The 22,543-nt window shown below is 42.6% G+C and overlaps 1 protein-coding gene across 1 annotated transcript; it reads right to left on the bottom strand.

Annotated features, from left to right (window-relative positions):
- Positions 1 to 1,545: 1,545 nt before the first annotated feature.
- On the bottom strand, positions 1,546 to 22,157 carry LOC109469526 (caspase-7-like). Its single transcript, XM_019768053.1, has 9 exons — positions 21,869 to 22,157; positions 12,931 to 13,033; positions 11,429 to 11,575; positions 10,290 to 10,411; positions 7,603 to 7,770; positions 6,873 to 7,089; positions 6,317 to 6,478; positions 4,450 to 4,559; positions 1,546 to 2,408 (listed from the first exon to the last, which is right to left on the bottom strand). The coding sequence occupies exons 1-9, from the start codon at positions 21,998 to 22,000 to the stop codon at positions 2,169 to 2,171; spliced, it is 1,401 nt and encodes a 466-aa protein (XP_019623612.1). The 5' UTR covers positions 22,001 to 22,157; the 3' UTR covers positions 1,546 to 2,168.
- Positions 22,158 to 22,543: the final 386 nt, after the last annotated feature.

Genomic DNA, 22,543 nt, shown 5'->3' with positions numbered 1-22,543 from the left:
CCGCCACCTCCCCTCACCATTCATGGTCACGTCCTGGAGGTAGTGGGCGTCGCTAAGTGCCTCGGAGTGTCTTTCCAAGCAGACCTAGGGTGGGGAACCCATGTCATGGACATTACAAAGAAAGGAAATCAAAGACTGCATCTTCTCTGCCGACTGCGACAGTTCAACCTACCTGTGGAGGACTTGCTCACCATATACACATGTTTCATCCGACCCGTACTTGAATACGCCGCGCCAGTCTGGCATCCCGGACTGACGATTACACAGCACAACAAGATAGAGAGGATTCAACGACGGGCGACAAGGATCATCCTGGGACATAACCTCTCGTACGAACAGTCCTGTAAAGTACTGAGGCTACACAGTCTATATGACAGACGTGAAAACCTGTGCCGAGAGTTCGGGAAAAAACTGTCCAAGTCAACTCTCTATCACCACTGGCTCCCTCAGACAAGAGGCGAAGTAACGGGGAGGTTAACAAGGCAAAACAACAAATTCGACTCTATTCTAGCACGCACGAAGCGCTACTCCAACAGCCCTTTGCCCTACATAGTCAAACTTCTAAATGAGTCGACGTAAATAAGTAATGTATTGAGTCTTTTATCATGTATATATAGAGAGAGATCAAGTTAATGAGTGGAAATTCGAAATCCAATTTTATGTATAAACTCTGTGCTAGAAGGATATTTTAAAGTTGTTTTTAAATTTGTTATTATAATGTTAAGGTGGACACTGATCAATGTACGGAAACATGCAATTCAGCCTCCGGGCTGCAAAATGTTTTTACTGAATAAACCAGTCATCATCTTTTTGATGCTGTAAATTAATTAAATGTACAATGCATGTTTGAAGTGCACTCTAGAGTTACGTACATATAAAGTCACCATTTCCTACATGTACCTTCAAGTCATGACCGTGAACTTGAAGCTTAAGGATGTCTGTAGTTGACAGTTGGACCACCTGAGGTTGACTATTGGTTAGAAGTTGAGTACCAGCCAATTATCCTCGCTTTTCCAGTGGTCAATATAGCTTAATTCCCCTGATATTCTTCCCTTACATTTATTGTGCAGTTATTACACACAGTTCTACATGGGACATAATGGTACATGTACATGTAACCTGGCACCTCAACATGTTTTGTAGAAGAAAAAGGATAACTACAGACTGAGCATTTTTACATGTATATACATGTAGTTATCAGTTACGTACATGTACATGTAACGTTACATAGCTAAACTTACCAATACATAAAATACATGCAGAAAATTCTTGACTTGACTTTGCTTGGGCTTTAAGTCATCACTGAATTATAATGCAATGACACATTGTAAGTTACTTTTTTTCGTTGTTCAGATATGGTTGATTATGTCAAATCTGTACTTCTGTTCTCTAGACTTATGTACTTTACAATGTATATTCCTGTACAAGGCAACATATTTTTTCACAAAAAATATGAAGTGACAGGGCAAAAAAAATAAAAATAAAAACAGGTCTAGGCATCCTATGATAGTCCAAAATGCTATGATAGGAGCCATGAAGTCAACGCGAAAGGCTGGGTTAATATCTAAGCAATGAACAGCATTGATAGATGGAAAAACTGTAACAGCTAGGAAGAAAAGGACTTTCATCTACTGTTGGGGGCTAAATATCAGCATTTTTAGTTGATTCAGAAACAGATTTTTTTTTTTTTTTGCAAATCAAAAAAATTTAGAGGAGAATCCAAGAGCCAACATATTAAATTGGTGTGGCCTAAAACTATTGACTTATAAGCCCACATGATTGTACACATGCTGGACACATAAAGCCCAGGACACATTAATACAAATTCAATCATTATAATCCTGAGGATCCTAACTACTGTAGTTCAGAAAAAAATTAAATGTGTTGAAGTAAAGTTTAGCCACAGATTTAGATGAACTTTCATGATATCTTCATACACAAAAACTACATTCCAAAAATATTGATTCCAAAAATATACAATTAACATACTACAGCAGCTTATAACACTGAAAACAGTGCTGAACATTCTTCTCCAAGATCAATTCTTTAGCAGAAACAATTTCTAAAAAATTTACTTCACAGTTCAATATGTACACGTATATTGCAAGTGGTGACAATATGGTGTTATGCCAGTACTAGTGCAGTACTCTATTTCATTGTTGATATCATCAGTCTGTAGGCTGTACACCCCGTGTGCTTTTTAACACAGTTTGATCATGTGAGAGCACACTCCGTGCTGCTGTTGACTCCTGCCTGATGCAGGGTTCATCTCTATCTGTTGTATCTGATAAGGAAGGCAGGCTGACGCCAGGGTTGAAGTACAGATTCTTAGTCAGCATATTGACAGGTGCTGGCAGCTGCCGGTAGGATGTGGAGGTGCCTATCTTTTGGCTCACGTGGTAGTTCACCTGAAGAACACATTACACTTGTTAGATCAGTAATGCAGACCATCTCCATGTTTAAAACAAGCAAAATCTGAGATTTTATATCTCCGGGCTTTTTATTGTATAATAGGGTTTTAAAAGAATTTATTGAGACCGGACACCCCTCTGTGTGAGGGGTCCTATACGTGGACCAGACCGAGAATAGCTTAAACACGCCAAAGGTCAACGGTCGCAACCACTTTAACGCTCAAAGGGGTCTTTTGGGGCTACCAAAAGGCACCATTTTCACGCCGAAAACATAATATACAATAAAAACAAAAGAACGTGCATCATCTGCAGCCCAATAGCAAAACATATACTGAGTCTCAAAAGAATCCGTCCACCCAAGCGCGAGAAATAGCTGCGAACATGAAAATCTAAATCTCTCACAAAACCCTTCCAGGGAAGGATGTCTCCTCCGGAGGAGGTAATAACATTGGATTTGTATGACATTAACTTGAATCAATGAGCTGCACAATTGGTGAGTGATTCATAATCATGATGTGACACAAAACAGACTCATGTTTGTACTTGAAGTAGGACAGTACTAAGAAGTTACCAAATAATATATTCTCATAATCATTGATGTGACTTTTTAGATTAAGCCTTGCTTGTTGTTTATTTGGCTGACAATAAAGACCTAATAGTAAGTACCAATAGTACAGTATAGTTTCTTGCATGTTGAATTTTATACCCTGCTTATTCTTCAACTTGGCAAAGATGTTATATCTGCTGTTTTTGAGTTATCTTTTCATAAAGTAATTGTTTAAATTAAGTATGAAATTAATTCCCTGCAGTTACCACTAAGGAATTAAATTTTCTCCTTAATTATGCAAATTAGGTCTTCATCTATTAGATAATACATTGTATATGCCAATGCTCTCAATTACATATGGTCTTGAGTTTTTATATGATTTTATATCCAGTGGACACGTTCATCAGACTGAAGGGCTACAATTCTGCCATTAGTATGTGGGGAAATCTCATATCAGATGAACCAACTTACTAAAAGGAGGTTTAAAGGAGACCAGACAGGATTACCGCTGTTCAATGATGTTTGCCTCAGGTGTGAAGTTTCAATTTTACGTCAATTACCCTCAATTTGACTTGACTTGACTTTATTGGGATCCGCATAGATTTTCCAAGGATTTTGGCTGATTATGCCTGAACCAAACATCTGCTTCAAACAAGCATCACCGTGGGATCTGGCGGGTCTGAAAATAGCGCACAGCATCCTGTCTCCTCTTGATTTGAAACCTTGGCAGAAGGCAGCTATTTGAGTCACCTGGCTACAAAACTGCATCACTCTTGCTCGAGGACTAATACAAAAATGCTTCGCTGGCCGTCCAACTTTACCATCCCTGAAAATACTAACAATCATCAAGCAATGGGGGTGAAACTTGGTGTGACAACCCTGCAATTCTGGCAGTTTATTGTGCACTTTTAAACTCTGGTCAGATTTAAACTCTGACCCGGAACCATATGTCACAAGTTTTACCAGTCCTATCATGGAATGCAGCAAATAAAGGTGCGAATAAAAAAAAAGTTTTGCAAAAAAAAAGTTGTTTTCATTATGAAATCTACGTGCTCATGAGGGTTGAACAAATGGGACAGAATATGGTTTGGCGAATAATCTAATCTTCAAGTTCATTTCCTTACAATTTCGTCTTTTTTCGTTTGATTTTGGCATTCTACGACATTGGTATAGTTTTTACTTATTTTTTGTAACTTACGGTATATTTTTGCTCATTTTGCAACTGTTTTGTACGATTTACAGTATGGTTGAAAATTTTTTTTTTTTTTTTGAAACAGCCAAAAATTCATGCGCGCGCGGATGTCATCCATATAATCAAATTAACATGGCCTAATAAGAAACAGTTTACAATTCATCAGTTGTAAAGGTTAATCATTTCACAAAGCTTCAAAGGTATGTGGTCATGGAACTCTATTATTATGGTCATACTAAATATTGTTAGTGGCAGCTTCCTAAAAGACAATGTGTTGAATAAAGGATGATCATATTCACCTCTGTCATCAGCTGATTGATGTCCATTGTGGCTGCATACTTCAGGAACACTTCCATCAGGGCACAGATGAACCAGCTGCCTTTGTCTGAATTCCTCCAGGAGACAAACCCTGGATAGGAAAGGGGACAATTGTTACCTAGTGAAAATGTCTGTGTGTGTGTGTGTGTGTGTGTGTGTGTGTGTGTGTGTGTGTGTGTGTGTGTGTGTGTGAGTGAGTGAGTGAGTGAGTGTGTGTGTGAGTGAGTGTGTGTGTCTGTGAGTGAGTGTGTGTGTCTGTGTGAGTGAGTGTGTGTGTGTGTGTGTATGCGTGTATGTGTGTGTGTGTGTGTGTTTTTACATACTTGTGGTCAGCCTAACTTAAGAAGGCCTTAATGGATTGAGATGATACTTGGTATGTTGGTAGGTCTTTGGAAGATCTTGTGTAAAACAGGGCCCCATTGAAAAGAAGTGCAATCACTTAATGGGCCACCCTGTATAAAAATGATGAAAAATGAAATAAATAAATAAAAATGATCAAAGGTCAAGGTCTAATTTGTACCTCCTGGTGGCTGACCTTGGTACTGCATATTTCTGTTTTTTGTATTTTTTGTCCTGGACATGCTATGGTCGTTATTTTTTTACGGTTGATTTTCATGTGAGGAACAGGCCGTGTGGTTTTGGTCCCCCTATCAGCTTGTTCTGGAACTAAGGCCACACCGACTTAATTTTATGGATGACATCCTCTGAAGACCCCTAAACTAGTGCGCACGGACGAATAAAAAAAAATTCCAGCAAAAAATAAAAATGCTACTTAACCACAAGAATACGAAGCTGGAATTGTGAATTTGCGGCGGTACATAGCGACATATATGACAAGCCAGCACATGTCGGTTTTTTGCGGAATTTATGAATCAGCACTGTGCGTACGGTATGTTTATTTATGTTTACCGAAGGAAAACGTATTGTTTTTACTCAGTTTCTTCTTCCTCTTCTTCTTCAAACAGTGACCTCTAACCTGAACCAATGTTGAGACTGTTGCCATGGTAACTGGTGTTGGGTTACATCATGTTGCAATTTCATAGCAGGAGGGATTTAGACTTCTGTCTGACCACATATAACGTTACATGTATGAATGTGTTTTGAATATATATGAACGAATGAACATATAAGAATTTACAGAGCAGACTATATGCTAAGGTAAACATGATGCATTTCTCTTGCAAATGTTTAACTTACCTTTCTAGTAAATACCTTTTAAGATGACTTTAAGTTTATGGATTTGTTAGCGTGCATCTAGAGCTGCCCCTAAATTGGCCCTAATCCCCTACATGTAGAGGGATAAATCTCTTTGAGTACTCTAGCGGACAAGAGAGTACTAAGAGAGTACTCATCACAAAGGACAAGACCAAAAGAGAGCTGGAAGAGCTCTGTCCCCATTAGAAGAGACTCCAAAGAGAACTGCTGTAGCTTTCTTCTTGACACCTAAGGTTGGATCCCCCTCAGATACAATCTATTGTTTTGAACAATAGATAATTAAATGGGGATTAGCGTCTAACCCTAACAATGAAAACAACAACAAGGCAGCCATGTTTTTCAGGTAATTTTGAAAGAGATTTTTCAAACAATAGGAAATTTACATAACAAAACAGTCGTAAAAAAGAGACTTGGAAGAGATCTGAGATAGCATTTGGGAGAGCAATTCCTAATCCAAAGAGAACTGTTGAGTACTCAATTGTCCGCTAGAGTACTCAGGGAGATTTATCCCTTTACACAGCAAACAACCTGGGCCCACCTGTGGCAGAGGCTGCAAGCCCAATATTATGTACACATGTATGACTCAGGTGAGCCTGATAGCCCGCATAACTGACCAAACTTGTTTCCACCTACCAGGAAGTGTCCCATATGCCAGAAAGGTGTCTGCAATACTTGGTACATTAGGAGCAAATACTTGTTGTGGTGAAGCAACAGTGGCATCAGGGGTGGACTGGTCTGATGGTGTGGAACCAGGAATGTTACTGTCAGAAGAAGTCACACCTGAGTCTCTGTCATCTAAACAAAATAAATCATCATAAAATCTGTGGTTAGTGACACTGTCTCAAAATAGTACAGCAAAATGGATGAAAGAAACAAGCTTACATTCAAATTAACTGAAAACCATCAGTGTGTGGCCCAAGGGCAATAGAAATGAAGAAGGGCACCATCCTATACACCGAACAGTGTGGGAAGGGCTTGAACTACATTTAGTTAACTAAACACAATCATGGAGAGCTGTAAAAAATTGCATGTTACTCTTAATTCTGTACATTGACAATATTCCAGAATTGCCACAGAACTGACTTGGTCAAGAAGACAGTTCAACAGTTATGCCTTTATTAAAAAGTACATGTAGAATAATATCTGTCATGTCAACAGAGAAAAAAATAAAGGTTTGAGCCAGAATTACCTCCCCGACAGGCTTGAACAAAGAAGAGTTTGGGTTTCCCAATAAGGTCAGGACAATTTTCTCCATTAAACTTCTGCAGGATGTCCTGGAAGCTGATGATGCCGCTGTCTGTACCGAAGATGCCACCCTGTCCTCCATGGCTCAGCAGGACCACCACACAGCAGTCACTGTCCTCGTGATTCTTCTGGGCAAAATTCCTCAACTTTTCATGAATCCCCTTAAGAAGGAATTAGGGTTAGGGTTAGGGATTATCTCAGTTGGTACAGGGATTATCTTTTTTTCTTTCTTCCTTTTTTTTACCTTGGCTAGTGATCCAATCAATCAATCCAATTCATACAATTTACAGTTTGAGAAAGTAAAGCTTGCATGAGGACACAGGACACTTATATTTTAAACATCAATGTTGGAAAACCAATTGTACAATGTTTCTTCTCTCAGGTGTCAGATCATGGAGCTAGAAAAGGTTGATCAGCTCTAAAAAAAAGTATGTATTTGCTGGGATTCACGAAATAAAAGCTAGGGTCGGCAGGTTTTTCCAGGGTCGGTCGGGAAAACTGGAAACACAACATTATTTTTTCCTAGGCCCAACCTGTTTTGTTTCCTAGGCCCTACTAGAGGTTTGTAATCATCTACCATTTCTTGTCTTGTTTTTGTCATAAAAAGTTTTTCCTATTTCATCTCAAAGCTAAAATGCCTCAAAGAGGAAAGTTAACATTAACTCCATACTTACTGCAGTGTTTAAGTTTTGGTGTGTCTCTGTTGTGAAAGATAACTCCTGAAAGAGTTTTTTCACATTTTCAGCATCCTTGTTTGTGCCTTCCCTGAGAGGCAAGCCTGCGAAGTACTTGTTGTTGAGGATGAATACATGACCCCTGGGCTTCCTTGTCATGGAGTAGACCTGGTCAAATATAAATCACCATCATGATGGTTATATAGGTTCTGATACACCAGTAAGGCCACAGCAAGTAATTTTTATGGATGACATCAGCACACACATTAATTTTCGCCTGATTTTGGAAAAAAAAAAGAAATTTTGTTGCCCTCTGACAGTGGTCAACATACCGAAAATGGGCAGAGATGTATGTTGCCATGCTGGAACGTGGATAGCAGATAACAATGAAGAGAGGATGCAGTGATGCAGTGATATGTCATGCTGGCTGTGTATATGTGATGTTCCCACTGAATCAAAACCATTTGTACGATGAATGAGTCAAAATTTGAAAATATAGGAACCTTGTTTTTTTTCGCCCGCTCGCATTAGATTTGGAGTCTGCAGATCATGCCATCCATAAAATTTACTTGCTGTGGCCTACAATGTAAAAGTACAGTCAAACCTTCCTATTGAAGGACAGAGCAGAGCAGATCACCAAACACAGGCGGTCACAATAGACAGGCTTCTGTCAGTGAGAGACTTGCAGTAAGAGGACAGTCCAGACATGCCTTATGACACTGCACAGGAATTTACAAATTCTCGGACCAACATTTATAGGCAAAGGCTTTACAGGGGCAACAAAACGTACCCGAAGCATTGTCTGTGAAATGGCAAATGATCCCATAAATTCAAGCTGTAACTGGCTTAAGCACTAGTATTGCTATTATCCATATGACTAGGTTGCCAAGGGTAAAAATGTGAATTTTGAACCAGGTAAGGTGCCAAGATGGCATTGCAATCCTGCATTAAGCCTCGGTCACAACTCGCCGTGCGTGCTTTTTGTCCGTACGTTTTTGTCGTGGCTACGTCTGCTACGTTTTTTCTGCAAACGTAGGGTGGCCGGCCGAGGGAGTACGTCACTCGCACGGTTGCGCAAGGTGTACGTACGTGGTCTGCACGACACGCCTGGCCGTCAGCGGTTGCGTGCATCGTACGTTGCGCAAGTGGTAAGTGAGTTGTACGTGCTTACAACGCACGATCTCTGTGCGATTGCTACGTTGCCGCGTACAGGCCGTACCTACACGTGCGGCGTACGCACGGTTTCCTTACTCACTCGCACATTGTAAGTGCGTGCACCTCCTGTTAACTTCATCATCACTAGCTGCCCTGGTGTCTTCCGCGGCCCGTTTCTTTGGGTCTTGTCTGGTAGTCTTCTTCTGAGCCTTCCTGGGCATCTTGGAGACGAGTTGGCAGTCGCCGGTCAAGTCGTCTTTATATACTGTAGAAATCAGGTGCGTTGCACGTGCGTTGCACGTGCGGAGCACCTGGTATGGTGCACGTGTGTTCTGCGTGGTCATTGAGCAGGTCAACTGGGAAGTGAGGAGTAAGCACGGATGACGCAAGCACCGTGCGTGGCACGCACATGCTTCGTGCGCTGTCCGTACAGCAATTGCACGTGAGAATAGTGAAGTCGGAGTCCGTACGTTGCACGCTCATAGGCTGTACGGGGCACGCGCGTCGCACGTACTCGCACGCACGGGTGGTAAATCCGCAGACCGCACGTAGAAAAAGTATTACATGCACTTAAAGTTCTACGGCGTGTCTGCGTGCTCCCAAATCCGTAGGATTCCGTACGGAGGTGGTACTCACCACGCACGGATGCCGTGCGATTGCCCACGTTTTTGCACGTAGACAGCACGCTGAAGCACGTACGGCGAGTTGTGACCGTCGCTTTAGTTTGTTGGAATGTGTAGCAAACGTACTGTAAGTCTGATAAGCAAAATTACAGTATGCTTACTTTTACTCTGTTGTGACTAGAGACTTAATAAAACTGATAGAAACATACAATTTTTGCATGCTTATGTATGAATGAAATCTATGTTTCAATCTTTAAACTAGCCAAAGCAACATATATATATATATATATATATATATATACACACACACACACACACACACACACACACACACACACACACACACATATATTTTATATATATATATATATTTATATTTATATATATATTTATATGTAGTTGTTATCCATTGACCAATTTTGGACCAGGGACCCTTTTGAAGACTTCTAACTGCCTGAAAGTTTATCGTGACTTCCCGATAATTATTGGGGGGGGGATTCTGTGGTCACAGGCTGGTCACTTGAAGTCACTTTCAGCAGTGAAAACATTGTCAAGGTGACAAACTTGGCTGGCTGCATTAGCATTAGTCAGCCAGTTGTCCTTGATGCTTGTGTATTATAAGGGAATGATCATGAGAAAAAGCTCTCTTGGTTGCCATGAAGAGGTGGTTGTCTTACCAGGTTTAGATGTACAACTCCTGACAAAAATCTTTCAACGTATAGATTTCAGGTTCAAATAGATGGATATGTGTCTAGGGATACATTATAAGGTTTGAGAGGTGCCTCTTTCCTGAACAAGTATTACATGTAAGGATTCAAAATCACTTGCATGGACTTTGGCTTGACACTGTGGAGGCTAATTGGACTGATTTTGCAGGTTTAACAGAATGTGGAGGTTATTTCAACTCACCCTTGGATTGGAGGAAGGCAATGTTGTACATCTGTTCAGTAATCTCTTCACATCATAGATACCATCATCACCAGCTGCAGGCCAGGGTGTGTCCTCATGGCCGCCTGAGGGCTGAACCGCACCTGGGGAAATGGAAATAAAGAAAAAAATCTGTAAGGATCGACGACATTTTTTTTAATGCTAACTTTAGCTCAGCTTTGCATTTTTTTGTTGCTGTAAATTTAAAGTGACACAAACCTAGCAAAAGACATGTATGAATCATCTGTTGATATTTTTTTTAATTAATAGTTTTCTACTACTGTGAAATACTTGCTCATACAACAAGGATTTGTGCAACGCCACTTGGCAGAAAGGTGGTCCAGAATGTTTGCCGCAGCATGGGCTACTTTAAATTTGGCGGCACAGCCTTTATTGTTATTTTGCAGGCGATTTTCGTGTCGACTGTGAGCTGTGCCGCCATTGGAGGCTAAGCAGAAGGACGGGGGCAAAGCAGAATTGCGCCGGGGGCGTAGAGGAACGACGGGGGCGAAGCAGATTTTTTGCGGGGGCGAAGCAGAACGGGGCGGGGGCGAAGCAGAATGGCGGGGGCGAAGAGGAAGGAGTTTCATGGGGGTGGAGAGGTTCCTGAGTCATTAGATCATACCAACTCTGCCCTCAATATGGCAGCTTTTTAAGTTACTGCATGTTTCATACACTCAAGTTAGAGGAAAAACAATCTTTATCTACCGTAATGCTTGTAAACAATTGTGTTGAGCTGGAAGTGGATGTCACATTTATGATTTTGTTTTATCTGATACTCCAGCAAACATAATAGTTGTGGATATAGAATACATTTAAATAAAATACAGCACGGTGTAGGATTAAAAACATTCACACTACAAAGGCAGGTAGATTGAGATGCTGCAAGAAGATTTCATTCTAAATAACAAAAAGCAGTCTAACGTAATGTACTACATTGAATGAACTACATGTAACTTACATGCATGCTTGTGTACATACATGTACATGTATATACAGCGTATACTGGCAAGTTGCAACTACTAAAATCTACTGAGTTACAACTTTCACATTTGATGTAACATCCTTGACTTACATGTGTATATAGGTCATGTGCTATTCTCAAATTCCCCAAACCTCACCTGATCTGGACGTGTGAACAGCTGTAGCAGAGACAGTTGCAGTATACCCCCGTGTCATCTGTCTCTTCTCTTCCCTCTTTCTTGCTTCTATCTCTGCTCGTTCTTCCTGACTTCTGCTGAGAAGACGATCTGCGATGTCATACTGCCCTACAGGTGCAACAAAAGCAGTCCACTACATCATCAACAGGAGGAAACCTTCCCCAGGCTTCTGTCATTAACCTGTCAGTTCATCATCTTCATCATCATCATCCTGCAGGAGGACAATGCAAGCTGTCATCTTCATTCATCATGTTTCATCTTCACTCTATCACTACCCAGTTACATGTTCAAAATACAATGTAAAAGTTTGCATGTTCTTGTACTGCTTTTAAGATTAACATGGTTACCTTTGCCAGGTTCATGATTTTTGAATAGTATTAAACTTAAAAGGTCTTAGGCACCGTGACTGGAAATAAGTGGGGTACAATGTTCGTGTAACTCTGCTTCATTCCATGATAGAACTATTCAAACCTACGACATGAGTAATTGATAATGAGTGGAACATCGTCAGATATGGAATATGTAAATAAAGACCTTATTTGCATAATTTATGGTAAAATGCTATGAAATTAAAAGTTATTCAAATCAGGACCTCATTTGCATAATAATTCATACTAAATGTTATGATTAGCTTCGTTGTCAAAATGAAACTGACACTGGGTGGAGAATATTATCAACTGAAATAAAATACAGATGAGGATCTTATTTACATGATCAATGAGAAACATACATTTGAGAGTTATAATGCTTGCCAACTTGTAAAATCCTTGGTTGTAGATACAGAACTCATATAATAACTAAACATGTAATAACTAAACATATAATAACTAAACATGTAATAACTAAACATATAATAACTAAACATGTAATAACTAAACATATAATAACTAAACATGTAATAACTAAACATATAATAACTAATCAGCTGTAGTTTACAAACCAGTCTATTAAAAAGGCAAATAGTTAACTGTTAAGCGACGGTCACAACCCGCCGTACGAGCTTCTGCGTGCTGTCTACGTGCAAAAACATGGGCAAACATAGGGCATCCATGCGACGTGGTGAGTTCCGCCTCCGTATGGAATCCTACGGATTTGGGAGCACGCAGACACGCCGTAAAACTTTAAGTGCATGAAAAACTTTCGGATTCACAACCCGTGCGTGCGAGTATGAGTTATGCGCGTGCCCCGTACGTGCCGTGTGGAAGAAGCACGTGTGAGTCGAGTACGGCCTCCTTACGGTAAAGTTGCAATCGCACAGAGATCGTACGTTGTAAGCACGTACAACTCACTTACCACTTGCGCAGCATACGATGCACGCAACCGCTCACAGCCAGACGTGGCGTGCAGACCACACTCTTACACCTTGCGAAACCGTGCGAGTGATGTGCGTCAATGCCACTCCTTCCCCACATTCCCCACAAAAGCACATACGGCGGGTTGTGACCGAGGCTTTAAGGACTAACCTGAGTCATCAAGTGCCTGGCAGAAGACTCTGAAGGCATCTCGACCCCTTCTGGTCAGACTGGTCAGCAGTTTGGTACTCTGGTCAAACCTGGTCCTCTCTGCCTGTGTGCCAAACATTAACAATTCCATCTCATAGGTGAAAAAGACAATTAACTGGCAGTGTTCTCACAGTAAACCCAGTACAACAGTTACATTATTGCACATTCAAATTTTGCTCATCTGCAATAGAAGCTTTATAAACCCTATGGAAAACGTTTGTTTGTGCCTTTATTTATACTCGATGATATATCATATGTACAATATATATCACCCCATTCAGCCATGATGGCCGCTTTTCGTGGTGGTCGAGTTGTAACGTGAAAGAGACAGCTCGCTGTTTACTGACTGACATCAATTAATTTTGGCACCAGTTTCAGTTCACCAGATGGGTACTTATTAATATAAGTACTTGGGGCAGGCAGGGATGGTCACCCAAGTCACTTTCATTTTCACAGAGAAATCCCCATGTTAGCCTCCCAAGGTAGCCTGCCTCGCCTTTTCCGGAAACCCCAGCTGAATAAACTACTATTATAAGTACTTAGTAATACATGTACTTAGCCTATTGAAGGAAAACTGATTATCTACATAACATTACCTCAGGACTCAATGAGGAAAAACAGATTGATTTTGCCTTGACATGATTTTCAACAGAGACTAACTGTGTATCACTCTTCATCACTTTCATTAGTAACTGTTATTCAATATAACATTGATTTAGAAGGAGACTGCAGTTTAGTCAGTTTTTATTATATGATAACATTTACCTCCCAAAATCCAACCCCTCGTCCTCGTCGTGGGAGGTGGTAACAGATGGAGTAGGACAGCCCATACCATCGGCACACCGAAACATCTGGCTAACGGGGCTCTGGTAAAGCTGCGACAGGCCCAGCAAGCCGGCGGTGGATTATTTATTGCTCGTAGAAATATAAGGAGATGTAAACGGATGGATCAAAATGGACAAAGGACCCGGAACGGAAATGGACAGGCTTGGACAAAGATAGGGACATGGAACGTGAGTGGTCTAAGGGACAAGGAACAAGAAATAGTGTCATTCGTCCGTCAGGTTGATGAGGACCGCTTTGTCATCCCTCTGTAGTAGGGTGTGTCCTCAGGTGACTGTAGAGTCCAATTTTTGCCCGGAACCGGCGCTCACAGTGCGGGCAGGAGAACAGAGCAGTGTTCGCCACAGGACCGGCAGCACCCTCCTTCCTGGCTCGTCTCTTCTGCTGTGCGGCAGTTCTGCGTGCTTCCTCACAGGTAGCGGCACCCTCTCTAACTGTGCGTCGCCACAGTGGTCGGTCACTGGCAAGTCTTTCCCACGAGTCTGCCTTTATGTTGAAGGCTTTCAGGGATGCTTTAAGAGAGTCCTTGTACCTCTTCTTTTGGTCCACCACGTGACCGTACACCTTCTTCAAGTTCACCATAGAACAGTCTCTTGGGCAGTCTATGGTCTGGCATACGGACTAAGTGTCCTGACCATCTAAGCTGGGACTGCATCAGAATGGTGTGAATACTCGGCATACCTGCACGAGTCAAAACCTCCGTGTCTGGTATTTTCTCTTGCCATTTGATGCGCAACAGCTTCCTAAGGTGGGTGGTATGGAAGTGATTTAATTTCCTGGCATGGCGTCGGTACACAGTCCATGTCTCACACGCATACAAGAGTGTTGGGAGTATAATGGCTTTGTACACCTTAAGTTTTGTTTCCATACGGATCCCACTTCTGTTCCAAACACTGTCATGAAGTCCAAATGCAGTGCTTGCCTTTGCAATCCTGGAATTGACTTCATCGTCAATATTAGCATGCTGATTGAGGGTGCTTCCCAGGTAAGTAAATCTGTTGACAGCATTGATTTTTGTGTTTTTGACTGCAATGGTGGGTTCCACATAGGGTTTGCCTGGTGCTGGCAGGTGCAGTACTTCCGTTTTCTTTGTGCTGATTGTCAGGCCAAAGTTGTCGCATCCGTTTGAGAACTTGTCGACACTACACTGCATGGTAGGTTCTGAGCCAGCATTAAGTGCGCAGTCATCTGCGAACAGGAAGTCTCTAACGATGACTGTATGTACTTTAGTTTTGGCTTTGGGAGCCTCCTTAGGTTGAACACTTTCCCCTCAGTTCTGTACCTGATGCCAATTCCCACATCTCCTTCCCTAAAGGCATCCGTTAGCATCGCTGAGAACATGATGCTAAACAACGTCGGGGCTAACACACACCCCTGCTTCACGCCACTTTGTGACAGGGAATGCATCAGATAGTGTGTTGTTGTCTCGCACACATGCCTGCATACCATCATGGAATTGACTTACAAGAGTGATGAATTTTTGGGGACATCCATATTTCGCCATGATCTTCCACAGGCCTTCCCTACACACAGAGTCAAATGCCTTGGTTAGGTCGACATATGTAGAGAACAAGTCACAGTTCTGCTCCTGACATTTTTCTTGCAACTGTCTTGCAGCAAAGACCAATGTCAATGGTTCCTCTATCTTTCCTAAAGCCACACTGACTCTCTGGAAGCAATCCTTGGTCAAGGTGTGCTATGAGACGATTGAGGAGAACCCTCGCGAGTATCTTTCCTGCTACAGAGAGGAGAGATATGCCTCTATGGTTGTCACAGACCTGTCGGTTGCCTTTGCGCTTGTATAGGTGTATTATTGTTGCATCCTGGGGGATTGTCTCTAGCTCCCATGCAATGATGAACAGCTGGTGAAGTTTGTCACTCACAGCTAGGCCACCTTCCTTGTAGACTTCAGCAGAGATCGAGTCTCGACCAGGTGATTTCCCAGTTGACAGTTGGCTTATGGCCTTCTGTGTTTCCAATAAGGTATGGGGCGCAGCAAGTTCGTCGTTTATGGGGACTTGAGGAAGACGATCAATTGCTTCATTGTTGATTTCTGAAGGGCGATTTAGTACATTGTCAAAGTGTTCCGCCCATCGCTTCAAGATGTCTTCCTTGTCAGTAATCAACGTATTTCCATCTGCAGTGAGCAGAGGAGACAGTCCTGTTGATGACGGTCCATAGATTTCTTTTAGGCCATCATAGAACTTCTTCAGATCATGTTTGTCTGCATAGCATTGGATATCATCAGCTTTGTTTTTAAGCCAGGTGTCTCGCATCTTACGTAGCTTGCCCTGAATTGTGTTTCTTATAGTGGTATATGCATCTTTCTTGGATGTATCCTTTGTATCATTTATATATGCTCTATGCAGTCTGTGTTTCTTGTTTAGCAATTCTTGGATCTCATCACTGTTCTCAATCAAACCAGTCCTTGTGGTTTCTGCTTGTTGGTCCGAGAGTTCCCAGAGCTGTGCTATGGATGGCATCTTTGAGGGGTTGGTGGAAAAACCTGTCCAGTCTGGACTGGTCTAGGGGGTGGAAAAACCTGTCCAGTCTGATAAAAGGGTCTGCATGGGGTCTAGGCTTAATTTTGATAGGAAGTCCAAATAGCCGCTATTCAAGACACTTCTATGTTTAGACAATGGATATGACATGAATGTGTGGCTGCACATGAAAAGGGGACACAGGCTAAGGACATATAGGTTGGTATATGCCCTTGCACAGTCTCACAAAGTCTGAATGCTGGTAATGTAAGAGATTGGCTGGTCACTGCCGTGCCCAGTTTCTGGTTTGTAAGATTTCCAAGTAGGCACCAAAAGTGATGAGTCATACTAGTCTGGAAATAATATGTTCTTTTAGACCATTTTAGCAGGACTGGTCAATATCAATTATGTCCTTGATCATGTGCTAAAACAAATTGCAGGGATGACACACCGGGTAGTACAAACTTTAAACCATTGATTTAGTTTGCCAGGTGGCGAAAAATGATTCTCTAACTATAATATGTGCTCAGAATGTTTTTTACTTCTCAAATGTTGGATTTATCCAATGTTGAATATAACCTCGTGGGGGTAACCTATCTTGTTTAAACATTTAGAGTACTGTCACTGTAATTTATCCCAGAAGTTTTCTGACAATCCTCCACCTTTAAACATAATCTCCAAGCAAAAGTACAGTAAAGTTGGATATTGTTTGACAGGTTAAAACAATCAGCTTGGTGATAAGGGGGTAAATGTTGGCAATGCTGCTGGTAGGTAGCATTATGCATTGAGAGGAACCCCCATGCAGACCCTTTATTCAGACTGGACAGGTTTTTCCACCCCCCTAGACCAGTCCAGACTGGACAGGTTTTTCCACCAACCCATCTTTGAGGACTCAGGTTTTTACCCTCCATGAAAATGGGGTACTGTTTTACTCGTTTCATGTTGGTCTGATATCTGAAGATCGGTGAGAAGGAACTGTACGATATTGGCAGATTGATGGATGGGGCCTTGGAGATTGTGTAGGTTGACTTTGAGCCCCTGGTGATTGACCTTGGTACTGCAGTTTAATTTTTTTATTCTGTTGTTTTCGCGTTATGGACTTGTTTGTGCGATATTAAGGTAGCATGTAGTTGTTATTACCATGGTTTAGTGGTTTAAATTTGGGTCCCCTAGCTGTTTGCGTTTGATATTTACAAAATGTTTAATGTTGGACTTTTTGTGTTGAATGTTTGGAAAATCTGGGGGATGGTTTGGTATGATTTTTGGTATGTGGGTAGTTGTTGAGTCTCTTTGTGTTTTGGAGTGCATTAGCAGGTTGTCGCATATTTTTATTGCTTAATTTAAAGGATTTTCCACTTTTTCACCCCTACTTCCATAATAGGATGGTCTGTTTGACCCAAAAGTTGGGACAGAGTGTTTTTGTTTATACCTTCCAGCTGGCAGACCCCAGGCAGCCCTATCTATTTTTACCCCTAGACAGAGATGCAGGAAAATAAATCTTGTTTGTCTGGTCTGCAGGTCATTTGACCTGGTCATTGACCTACATGTACAGGCAAATGTAGCCTATGTACCATCCCCAGTAGCATATTCGCAAACTCTATAACAGTTATAGAGTTTGCGAATATACTACTGGGGATGGTACAGTAGTACTGGCCATCAAAGTAAACAAACCATGGTAACAAGACACTAAACGCCTGCACATGACAGCTTGATAAATACAAAGTGCCACCACAAATCATTCTGCTGATAAAAACAAAGTTTGACTCATAATATCTCTATTGAAATACACCAAAATAACAAGCTATTTCATGGAGGGATGATGTCTACGACTTCTCCTTGTTCCAGCTGGTTTCTATGTTCTGGTCATCTAGTGAGACTGTCTCGAGGCTGTCTCTCAGCTGGTTTACAAACTGCTGTTTTATTTCGTCATTCTTCAGTTTACTGGTGTTGAGGCGTTTTGCAGGTTTCATCCCCTGTGGGCGCCTCTTGGGTTGTATGCGGACACGCAGCTTGGAGATTATCAAACGGTGATCAGTCCAGCATTCAGCACCACACATAGACTTGGTAATACACACATTTTATGACAAGACGTAGCATCTCAGTCATGGGCATATCTGATAACAGAAGGAAGGGGAAAGGCTGCAGGGAAATCCATTCCAACTTTGTCTTAGTATGGAGTGGGGTGGAGATGAACCAAAGGGCAGTCCATGGGGTAGCAATCATCCTGCACCCGGACACAGCAAAGTGTCTCACAGACACGGTCTACATCTCAGAGAGGATCATCAAGATAACGATCAAGGAAAAGGACAACACTTCAAACTACTTCCAGATTTATGCACCATGCAATGACTCCTACACTGAAGAATAAAAGGACAGGTTTTTCAGTCAACTCTCAGACAGCTTCTCAGAAGTGCCGGATGAGGAGGAAGTAGTGGTGATGGGGGACTTCAATGGTAGAGTAGGAAGCAGAAGAGACCCATGGAGCATACACCTTGGCCCCCACAGTGACGGAAGCACAAAATGTAACTACAATGGACACCAGCTGTTAAGTCTCTGTGCAGAGCACGACCTGGTCATTACAAACACCCTCTTCCAGCACCGCCCTAGTCACAGACAGACCTGGTACCAGTGGAATGACTTGACAGTTTTGTCTCAAATAGACTTCATTCTCACCAGGGCATCCAGGAGGGCCACAATCCGGGACGCCAGAGTGATACCTAATGCCGGACTGGACACAGATCACAGACCAGTACTAGTACACAGAACACACTCAGCACAGATCAACCTGCACAAACTAAGGAGGAGATCGGACACACAGGAACAATTAAAACAGAAAGTAGAAGAGCGCCTAGAGCAGATAGACCCAAGAGGTAAAACCGCAGAAGAAACCTGGTCTACCTTCAGAGACACACTCCTTGAATGCCTCAAGAGCACATGTGGGACAAAGAGACGTGGAAGACAGAGAAAGGCCACCAAATGGTGGAATGACAAGGTGAAGGAGGCAGTAAAGGAAAAGAAGAAGATGTTTAAAATCTGGGTAAAATCACAGAGACATGAGGACTATGTCAACTACAGGTTTGCAAGAAGGAGGAGTAAGAGAGCGGCAAGAGACGCAAAGGACGACTCATGGAAGGCTTACGGCCAGGAGCTGAGTGAGCTCTGCAAACGGTCTCCAAGGGAGTTCTACAGGAGCGTTAGAGCTATGCGGCTCAGGGACGAGCCCTTCAACCCTACCTCTGCTATAAATGACCAGGATGGAAACCCTCTATATGAGGAACACAAAATCAGTCAGAGATGGCAAGAGTACTTTGAGGAGCTTCTTAACCCCGGAGAGGGCAACACTAGTAACACTCATTTCACCCCCAGTTTTGCAGAACACACAGAGCCCAACATCTTACATGTAGAGGAGGAGGTCCAGAGAGCAGTCCAGTCTAGCCCCAAGAACAAGGCTGCTGGGATCGATGGAATCCCTATAGAGGCCATCACAGCCTGTGGTGAGACCAGCATCAAATGGCTCACTGGCATATTCCAGAAAGTTTGGGTGGAACGGTGTGTGCCAGAGGACTGGCGGAAATCAATCGTAGTGCCAATATGGAAGAAGAAAGGGAATAAGAAAGATTGCAGCACATACTGAGGTATCTCCCTGATAAGCCACACAGGAAAAACATTTGCAAAGATCCTCGAGCAACGCACACGAGCTATCGTGGACCCGCTGCTCAGCAAAGCGCAGTTTGGCTTCCGGAAGGGGAGAGGTTGTACGGACGCAATCTTCGAACTCAGACAACTAAGTGAAAAGGCCTACGAGTACCAAAAGCACATCCACCTCGTCATTGTAGACCAGGAAAAAGCTTTTGACCGGGTGAACAGGAACAAACTCTGGGAGATATTAGAACAGTATGGTGTAAAAGGACAACTGTTAGAGAACATAAGAGCACTGTACTTCAACAGTCAGAGTGCAGTACAAACACCAAATGGTCTCTCCAACTGGTTCTGGGTAAGATCTGGAGTGAGGCAGGGGTGTGTCCTCTCCCCTCTACTCTTCATAGTCTACATGGACAGAATCACACAGGAGGCTAACCCTGACCCAGTATCCCTAAATGAGTTGCTCTTTGCCGACGACCAAGGTCTCCTCAATGAAAGCCAGGCCCAGCTCCAACATCACACAGACAATCTAAACAGAGCCTGCAGATCCCATGACATGAATCAGCATTGGGAAGACAGAGGCAATGTCAGTTGGCCGCTGCCCGGAGAAACTGGAGATCACAGTCAATGGACAACCTCTGAAGCAGACCACAGAGTTCAAATACTTGGGAAGCATATTTACTGAAGACAGAAAGATGGACAGAGAGATAGAGACAAGGATACAGAAAGCAAATTCCGTCAGCTACCAACTGGCACCCCTCCTAAAGCACACAAGTATGTCCATGGACATCAAAGCCAAACTGATAAACACCATCTTCGTACCCACCCTTACTTACCAATGCCAAACCTGGACTCTCAGCAAAACACAGGAGAGGAAACTCACTAGCTGCGAGATGAGGTGTCTACGAAGAGCAGCAGGGAAGACAAGGAGGGACAGGGTCAGAAACGAAGTCATCAGACAGTTGGTTGACAACAAACCAGTTCTCCAGTTCATTGCCAAACAAAGGGTTCAGTGGTTTGGCCACCTGATGAGAATGCCGACCACCCAGCCAGCCTTAAGGGCTTACACTACCAGGCACTCAGGAGTAAGAGCCAGGGGGAGACCGCGCCGCCAATGGATAGATGGAGTAGCGGAGACCCTCAGCGCACACGGCATGACACTCCGGGAGGCCACACACTTGGCAGTGGAACGTCGACTACATCTCCCCACGACGCCCCACCAGGCACAAGCGGAAGGATAAAGTAAAGTAAGAGTAAAGATAACATTTAACGTTAACGTTATGATCTGTCCTAGCTCTCCTAGCAGTGGAAAGACAACCAAATGTTTAACACTAATATTTGCTTCTGGGGAGGAGACATTTGATCTAAAATGTCCTAAATCTAAAGGACATTGTCCTTGCTTCAGTAACATTAACATTTGTTTTTGCTGTCCTTGTTTAGCGTCTAATGAGGTCTCTAATATATCGCTAAATGTGGTCTCTTGGTGCCGGTTTACGCTCAATTGTCTCTCTAGGCAGTGTTCTAGCCAGGAATTTTTCATGACATAGGGGTCAGGTACAGAAGAGCAACTTTCGTGGCGCAAATCGATCACGCATTGAGCCGAAAAATTTTGAAACTCATAACCCCCAGTGCCACTATTTCTTGTTTAATGTGGAACAGATTTTGTGAAGTTAAGGTTTTCCCTTTGCTAACTGTTATAGCTTATCATTCTAAAGTTATATTTTCAATTTTTGCAAGATTTATGAAGGTTCTCCCTCCCAAAACAGTGACCCCCTATGCTGGTTGAAACTTAGCATAGGGGTAAAATTATAGCATAGGGGGTCAAAATCATAGCATAGGGGGCCCCTATGCTTAAAAAGGCCTGGCTAGAACATTGCTAGGTATTGAACACTTGGTGACTTGAATATTTGAACGTTTTACGGTGTTTAACCTACCCGTATGTCCTCCAACATGACGTCATTATAGATGCCATGTTCCACCAGGTAGTCGTACAGCAGTTTGGGCTCCAGTTCCCGCACCAGGAAAGTCCTGTTCTTCCTTAGAATCTCTCTGTGCGCTTCCTGCATTGTTCTAGACACTTCCACAGACTCACGGGTGTGAAAAACTGTGATGACAACCTCCAGTGTACAGTACGTCCGTTCTCCCCGCAGACGCCCAGGAGAGTGGCATTAGTAAGGGGGAATCCCCGCACGGAAAGTCCCGCCAAACCCGGAAGTGTGTTTAGCACCGCAGACAGTCGCATTTTCGAAAACTGCAATGAGTTATCACACAAAAATATTGTATTAATATATGATCATGATACTAAGAAAAAATGTTACAACGTAACGTTATGATCTTCATTATACCCTTGCGTATTTTATGTATTATTTGTCTTTATTTATTTTTATTTTTATTATTTGAAAGGCGAGGGAGAAAAACCCGTCTCTGCAACCACTACCTGAGCACAAGTGTGACGTCTGCGGCAGGTGCTTCCGGGCTAGAATTGGGCTCGTCAGCCACACCCGGACACACAAGGACTGAAGTTGGGGTCATCATCGACTGCGATGGACGAACATCATCATCATTTGTCTGAATGAAATTTCGATTGCGCCATTAGATGCTGTCTAAGA

The sequence above is a fragment of the Branchiostoma belcheri genome, unplaced genomic scaffold, assembly GCF_001625305.1.
Source record: "Branchiostoma belcheri isolate BF01 breed outbred unplaced genomic scaffold, Haploidv18h27 scaffold206, whole genome shotgun sequence".
NCBI classification, from domain to species: domain Eukaryota; kingdom Metazoa; phylum Chordata; class Leptocardii; order Amphioxiformes; family Branchiostomatidae; genus Branchiostoma; species Branchiostoma belcheri.
The sequence above is the reverse complement of the archived record's forward strand: the minus strand, read 5'-3'. Positions and strand labels throughout refer to the sequence as shown.

Bases quoted from the DNA above. Each gene is read 5' to 3' on its own strand.
- LOC109469526 (XM_019768053.1), bottom strand. From the start codon at position 22,000: ATGCAGGAAGCGCACAGAGAGATTCTAAGGAAGAACAGGACTTTCCTG. The intron at 13,034-21,868 runs GTAGGTTAAACA...TTTGGCACACAG, and splicing joins TCATGTTGGAGGACATACGG to GCAGAGAGGACCAGGTTTGA. The intron at 2,409-4,449 runs GTGAATATGATC...TGTGTTCTTCAG, and splicing joins TCAATCAGCTGATGACAGAG to GTGAACTACCACGTGAGCCA.